At 33.7% G+C, this 8,441-nt stretch overlaps 1 protein-coding gene across 1 annotated transcript in view; it reads right to left on the reverse strand.

The window, feature by feature from the left end:
• Positions 1 to 7,743, reverse strand: part of LOC108909631 (neurexin-1-like) — a 341,617-nt gene extending 333,874 nt beyond the window's left edge. Inside the window, exon 1 of the mRNA XM_023455085.1 lies at positions 7,609 to 7,743. Within this exon, the coding sequence (XP_023310853.1) occupies positions 7,609 to 7,743 (135 nt within the window). The remainder of the gene's footprint in view (positions 1 to 7,608) is intronic.
• Positions 7,744 to 8,441: the final 698 nt, after the last annotated feature.

Genomic DNA, 8,441 nt, shown 5'->3' on the forward strand with positions numbered 1-8,441 from the left:
TTTTTTTTGGTTCTCTTATAAACTAAAGTATTTGAGAAAAAAAATTCAGCCTTGTAGAAATAAGTCAAAAAAGTTAATTTTTCAACACCTTGCGTGGGTGGTAGACCCTTGATGGCCCCCCTTCCGACGCGGTAGACTATCACTATACTGTATTTTTAGGTATAATTGATCACTCTAAAAAGTTTCAGCCTTGTAGGTATAAGGCATTTAAGTATTATTTATTTACATGTTTAAAAAATTGTTACTAACGTTTGCCCCCACATTGGCGCGGTAGACTGCCGTTCCGTTTACTTACGATATCAAAACAACAGAATGAGAAAAAATCAGCTTTGTAGGAATAATTACATCAATAATGTCGCTGCCTCCCGGGCTATAAGGATATATTTTTTTATTTTATACATAAAAGATTCTTTCCGAGTCCAACGGTAATATTTATTGAAAATTGCACAAATAAAATGATAATATTAAATTGAACGCTCTAATAAAATTGTTAAATAATCGAAATACGATTTAGGATGTTTTTTAAATGATTGGTATATGTCCGTCTCCGATCTGAAACTTCTCTTTGATCAATTTATTTAATACGTATCTAGCGGCATCTAATGCCTGCACTGCCGGCCTGGCGTGCCGGTGAACAATCCCTGTTTTTTGCTGAGGGACGTTGGCCATGCATTTTATTGTCGTTTGTGCGTGTATAAGTTTGACGCTCTGCTTGGTCCAGTATGGTACGTGTTTTTATGGCAGTTAGTAGCATTGGGTATTGTGAGTATAGAGCGACGCACGGTTTGACCACAGATTCAGCCTATTTACTCTGTACTGTTATTTTGGATTAAAATTTGCATATTGAAGGAAGATTTTCGTTTGATAAATTTGTATTGTTTACATCCTATAAAAGTTTATTGAGGATTCAATCTTATATTTAAAAAAATGGCGGGTGTTTGAGCTACTTTATCAATCAAGAGACTTTCATTGTTCGATAACGAGTTCCGCAAGTGTTTAAGATGATGATGATTCTACAGGACATACTATTTGTTGTAGACTCACATTATTGTGCGAATATCTTACTTAGACAATAGATTTTATTCTGTATAATGAAAAATTTAGTAACGCTTCTTTGAATTTTCTGACAAATAGCAGTGTTACGAACTTATATGAATTCGTTTGAATAATTTTATAATATTAATATAAGTTATGATTTGTAACCTTTTGTTAGTTGACATATCAAAATTCATAATGAAGCAGTTGATGCAGTTAGCCGCCTGTCAAATATGTTGGATTGATCGATCGTAGGAAGTGCCAACGACGACTTCCAAGCAATAAATTGCTAAATAATTAAATGTCTTCTATGTTTCTACATGAGTGAAAACATGTTTTTTTTCCAAAAATTTCCTCTAACTGTGAACGACTAGAGCAGCAGAATTTGGATATGGAAGCAAACATTACATAATTAACTGAATGCAATTCGCAACTAAGTATCAGAAATGTGTTAACACATCAACAATCTGTTGCATACTTATCATATACAAAAGATCTTGTAATTAGAACTTGAAGATTTACATTCAAGAATACATTTTTGCTTATCACTTCTAACAAATCCCTAGTTATTTCCATTTTATTTACAAATACAGTTTATTAAAGATAGGGTGATGGTCTGAAGGAAATCCTAATTCCAAAAAATGTATTCACTCTCAAAGGCGATTTTTGGTATCCGCGATAATTTTTAAAATGCAAGCGCATCAAGCGGCGAAAGCAGTAAGCTCCGAGACAAGGTAATTTTGACATTGCCGTTCGTGTTTTCAGATTCATTTGAACAACATTCGTTTTATTTCCCATTATTAGTAGTAATTTTGTTATTAAACTGCGGTTATTTAACTTTTGTGATATTTTATAGGTTTCAAATATTTCATAAATAAATTTTAATGCAAGTATTTATGTCTACCTTTTTTGTTTTCTAGCATTACAATTGAATGTACATTTTTTGAGGTTATAACTATGAAGTTATCCGTTGTGGAATACCAACATTTCCTATTTAAGTGCCAACGAAAACTCTCGTTGTATATCAGAAGATGAGGCAGTTTTTAACGCTGGTCATATGGTAACTATGTGGGAAAATTGGGCAAAGTGATTTAAATTCAGAAACTTATTCATTGTGTCTGCAAACTAGTGCTCTTACTAACAACGCTCTTGAAATTCAGGGAGTGTCTATCGACAATAATATTTTGAAAATTTCTACAATTTGATGAAAACTTAATTCTGAATTTTTCTTGGACCATGAAGAACAACCATGATCTGAACAAAAGTTCGACAATTTTTTCTTTTTATCCATAACCCTAGATAATGTCCATAACTGCAGAAGTTTTCCTCATACTATTTTTTTAATATAACAGTGTTTAAAAGCAAACACTATTCACAGTTTTAAATAAAATACAAAACGAAATGTCACACAAGAAATGTTTACCTTGTTTCACTAGTATCACTTGTCACCGCCAGAGGGCGAGCTCTTAGCTGCATTCGCGGATACGTATGGTGTGGCATGATAATCATCTATTAATTGGATCTTTTTTTTTGAGAAGCGCTTTGCAAAAAAAGTGTATATCAAATTTGATATATATGTACGTATTAGATGTTCCTTTAGTCAGATATTCGAACAAGCTCCATTTTAGTCAGCAAGCAAACAAATATTTTAATGAGTTAGATGTGCAGAACTAAGGGGTATAGTTCTGGGATCAACAGACATTACTCCTTTAGACTATACCCCTGACCACTGGGCACAACAGATATTACTCCTTTTGACTATTACTTGTGGAGTCGTATTAAGAGTTTAATATGCACTGTACTAGAGATCAATACTAGAGCTGAACTAATACAAAGAATTGTTGTCAGCAAGTGAGAAATAACACAGATTATTGATTATTAACAGATGGACTGAGTGGCCAAAAGCGGCCACTCAGCCCATCCTTGATAACGTTGAACACGTTGAGTACTGCAGAAGAACATTCTGGAACCCTGCTGATTATTTTTTGTTATTTTTGACAATAAAACGTGACGAAAGCTTAGATGTTGTATAGTGATTAACTCATTAATTGTCTAAGTAGGTAGGTAGGTCTAGGATCCTCAAAACTGTATATTAGATACAAAATTATTTTTTATTATAAAAAAATTCAACGTAACATTCATCGCAGCAATAAGCTACCGTTGTCCAATTTACCAGAACAAAGCCCACTTCTCTTTCAATTACTCCAGTCCTACACGGACGACAAAGGCTCGTCTTCTTATTACTTCCTTTATGCCTGTGAAGTCCCTTAAAATTCTTTTGTTCAGGAGGAACGCACCGGATTCGAGACTGGATTTCACTTTTTAAACCTGAATATCTCGACGTCTGTCTGGAAGACTTCAGATATTTGCGCCGTCAAAAACAGGGCTGACTGTGAGGAAAAAGGGTTCTGCTAATCCATGATCCAATTAGTTCAGTTGAATATGTCTAAAGAAAATTTCTGAAAAGTGTTGTGAATTTTAAGCAACGTTTGCAAACGATTAGAAAAAAGAAAATTAAATTCTGATTTCTATTTGTTACATAAAATTATGACTTGTAAAATCATATTTCTTGATTTATTCAGCTGCTTTCAGAATGCTTGATAAGATGAATATTCTTTGCTGACGTATCGTTCTACAAATTATGGTATTTACTCCAATTAGATCATAAAACACGAAAACATGAAAAAAATATTAATAGACATTTTATTGCACTTTATGACGGGGAAGAACTGAATTTGAAATGTTCAAGTCAAAAATCTCGTGCGCGACGAGAGCGATGTTCACGCGCATGCGCGGGCCCGGCGCTTTTTCTCCCGCGTGCAAGCCGTTCATTAACGTTAAATTTTACTGCTGCTAGCGTGTTTATTACATTACAAATATCATTATAAAACTTTCTGAAAATAAAAGTTTAACCCTTTCTTTATTATGTTATTAAATGTTCTAATACGATACAAAAATTGGGTTTTTTGGTATAAAATCGATCACTTCCGAAATACCTACCCGAGGAAATACCTACCCGAGGGGGTAGGAGGTACAGGTACAGGAGGCTGTATATATGTTTGTGTCCTAAGTAAGTTAAAGTTCTTCTGAGCCATTCTCCAGAAAGTAATAAACGATTTCCCCACACAAATTTATTCTTGGCACATATACTAATAAACACTTTTTTGAATTTATAAGAAAGCAAAAAATCTCCATAAAATTCATCGAGACGAGTTCGAGTACGTGTTTAGAATATCAAAAGCAGATTTGAAAAACTCTAAATGTAACTGGATTTCCCTTTGATACAGATCCCATTCCTTTTTTAAGTTCCATTTTGTTTGGGACGAGCTGAATTGATTCGACTCCAAATATTTGTTTTTTTTATTGTTAAAAACGTATCAAAACCAACGCCTGCTCATTCTCAGTTATTATGTTTGACATTGGCCTTGACCTTGACCTTCACGGTCATTTCATGGTCAAGTTAATTTTTCAAATAGAAACCGGTATCTTTCAGACCAAAATAGAAAGTGCGGGGAATTTTGCTTCCGGATATAACCTTGATCATGACCTTAAGTTTCAAAAGTCATTTGAAGGTCATTCTAGTATTTTGCAGGCAAAATTTTAATCTTGTTCATATTTTTCTTTTTGATATGTGGGGCTCGCCATAATTTTCCAGAATACTCATTAACCCTTTGCGGCATGCATTTTTTATTCAAATGTTTTTGAACTCAGACTAGCTCAGAATGTAGTAATAGTTAAATTCGATACGGCGGATCCAATATGTCGAATACTCGGCTCGACCTTGAGTTTTAACGTAGGTTGAAGCATTTTCAAAGTGTTAATCCATATGAAATATGAATATTAAAAATGTTTACCAAAAATTGGTCGGCCATATTGGATCAGCGCCCTCGAAAACCCCCCAGTACACTATTCAGCAAGACGGAAATGAATTGTGCAACAAAAAACTAAAATGAACTTCAAATGACCTTAAAGGTCATGGTCAAGGTCATAGTCGGATGTAAAATTTCCTCCTCTTTTCATTTCTGGTGTCACAAAAATATGTGTTTCCATTTGAGAAAATCAACTTGACCTTGAAATTACCTGAAGGTCATAATCAGGGTTATGGTCAAGGTCACCATTATAATGTCCCCCTCAAAACCCTACACATTTATTTGAAAAATTTTTCAATAAGCCCTTAACTTAAGAGATATTCACGTGTATTTTTTGAAATGGGACACCCGGTAGGTATATGTTTTAAGCAACATGTGTTCCTTTTGATGATTTAATTGCGTGGATATTATTATGAGACAGCTCGTATGCATACATATCAACCATCTGACTTTTCTGGGGACAGCTCTTTGGACACTATATCCGCAATTTACCCAATTGATAAAATTTGTCTAAATTGTCCTGGAAACCTGTTCACCCATCGATTTGTTTATGTACAGATTAACCCCGGCTTTTAGCGACACCAGATTACCGGGAAGTATTACAGTCCGCAATTAGTTTTGATTTACTGACGTTTAGGCCGTTCTATTGAATACACCTTTCACTCGCGAAGGATTCCGTGCGTGACGTTAATTTTATCTCTCAAATTGAATGAACAGTAGCGCAGATTATCCGTCAGTGACCAATTTATCTCCAGCTGAGATTTTGAAGTCAATGATTCCAACCAAAGGTTATATAGAAATTATATTGTTTAATGCCAGTATATTATAACAGGGATGTTGCACTGAATTTTATGGACTGATTTCTGGTGCCAAAATTAACTATTCCTAAGAGCTCTACAATTCTACCAAGATTGAATGTGAAACATAGTTTAATCAATTATTATTCAAGAACCATTGAAGATACATTGAATTTGAACTTCAGTGCAGATCTTGAGAGAAGTTACTTATACCATAAGAACCTTGAATAAAAAGTAACCAGAGGTGTCAAAATAGTTTTGAAGGAATTTATCTATTAAAAAAGATATATGATGTTAAATTATATCGTTTTATGTAACAATTTTGTCTTTTAATTCTTTTTAATTCGAATAACCTAGAATAGTTTAGTTTAGACTGTGGCCAGTCCAACGCCCTGGAAACATCTTGTTCAAATATATTGTTAAGATATTATTATTTTATTTATTTATTATGAAAATATTAATTTTGTCAAATTTGTGTTATGTATTGAGTGTTGCGTTATTTTGGATTTGTTTTTGTAATAATTTTTTTCTTTTTGATTAACTATATATTGTTCAATACAAACCTTTCTTTTGTTTTACCTTGTATTTTTTTTATCCCTTGCTAGCTTTTGACGTCACGGGTGTATGTTTCTTCATCCGTAAAAAGTATACGGGATACAACAAGATGATTATTATTGATCCATCGACAAAACTTGATACACTTAGCATAATCTTCCGGTTGAAGGTGTTGTACTCTCTGTACATGGTACGTATACAGGGTGTTAATGATAAGTTTTGCCAAACTTTAATGGTGTATTCTACCGATGAAAATAATCAAAATTTTTGATAGGATGCTTCCCTACAAAGATACAGGACGTTAAAACTTTCAAATATTTATATTATTTTTCCTGTAACTTCACTGGCATAAAAAAATGAATGACAAAATTTGAGGGATCACCTTTTTTTAGTAGGGACTATTTTTTCATGGACAACTTATTTTAAAATACACTCCAGTGACGTAGCTATTAGGTAGGGGACCTTTTTGAAAAAAAAATTGTACGCCACTGGTTCTTTAAATAATTTTAAATGTTTTTAAAATGTACAATCGATTTGTGGCATCCAAGTAATCTTGTAAAGAATTCGTAAAATTTACTGGTCTTTAGATAATTGGGAAATCAAATAAGAAACCCTCTACAATGCATTGTCCAAGTACTTCTACATTGGGAACCGGAGTACCTACAGTATACCATAGTTTTGAGGTAGCCCAAAAAAGGTAATCCAAGGGATTTAGGTCGGGGGAACGAGCCGGCCAAGCAATGGGTCCTCCTCTACCAATCCAGTGATTAGGATACTGATTATTTAGTAACTGTCTAAAAGTAAGGCTGTAATGAGGTGGCGCCCCATCATGCATATGCCACCATAATTGACGTAACCTCAATGGCACTTCTTCTAGAAGTGGTGGTAATTGTTCTTGTAGGAACCTTTGATAAGTTCTACCATTAAGGGTACTTGGTAAAAAGTAGGAACCCATCAAGTAATCGCCCACAATGCCTGACCAAACATTCAGAGAAAACTATTCTTGGAATTGACGTTGGGAAATAATATACGGATTTTCATCCGCCCATTGGTGTTATTATGATGACAATTCGAAATGATTTCCCTTGTAAATTTCGCTTCATTGGTAAATAATATTAATGAAAATTAGGCTGTACGTGTTGTTGTAAAAAACCACTGACAAAATTCAATCCTCGGTTAATAGTCATTTTCATTTAATGCATGAACTCGCTGGACATGATAAGGGCGTAATTGCTGCTCACGTAAGACGTTCCAGATTGTGATACATCCAAATCTGTTGACATCTGTCTGGTACTGGCAGATGGGTCTGCAACCTACATATTCCAAAATTCTGTCTTCCAAATGAACTGTACGAGCAGGTCTTTCTCTTGCTCGACGTTTTGGTTGCGACAAACATGCAGTTTCACGAGCTCGACGGTGAACGCTTGAAAAAGTATTCCTTGTTGGACAACGTCGATTTGGAAAAGTCTGTCGATAAAGTCGTTCATCTTGTGTAGCATTGCCATTCGCTCTACCGTATGTAAAATGTATATATGCTAATTCAATATTTGTATAATTGAATACCATATTTTTTTTTATTAAAATCTGTTTTAATTGTATGAAAAATAATAAACTTTTTCCAACACACAAAACAGTAGTGTTGGATAGTATTTTGAAATCTCTCAAAAATATTAGGTACTGAATTTATTGTTACACATTTAGCAATCAATAGAAAATGATAAATAGCAATGTAGGTACCTACTTAAGTATCTTCGTATTTAATTTCCCAATTATCTAAAAACCAGTAAATTTTACGAATACTTTATTGCCACAAATTAATTGTATATTTTAAAAACATTTAAAATTATTTAAAAAACCAGTGGCGTACGATTTTTTTTCAAAAGAGGTCCCCTGCTAACCCAATAACTACACCACTGGAGTGTATTTATCCATGAAATAGTCCCTACTAAAAAAATGTCATCCCTTAAATTTTATCATTAAATATTTTTTGACAGTGAAGTTACAAATAAAAATAATATAAATATTTGAAACTTTTAGCACCCTGTATCTCCGTAGGGAAGCGTCCTATCAAAAATTTTTATAGGGCAAACGTTGATTATTTTCAGCGGTAGAATACACCATTAAAGTTTGGCAAAACTTATCATTAACACCCTGTATAATGCTTGCTCATGGAGGGTTTTTATTA

Source organism: Anoplophora glabripennis, unplaced genomic scaffold, assembly GCF_000390285.2.
Source record: "Anoplophora glabripennis isolate ALB-LARVAE unplaced genomic scaffold, Agla_2.0 scaffold455, whole genome shotgun sequence".
In the NCBI taxonomy this organism is placed as follows: Eukaryota; Metazoa; Arthropoda; class Insecta; order Coleoptera; family Cerambycidae; genus Anoplophora; species Anoplophora glabripennis.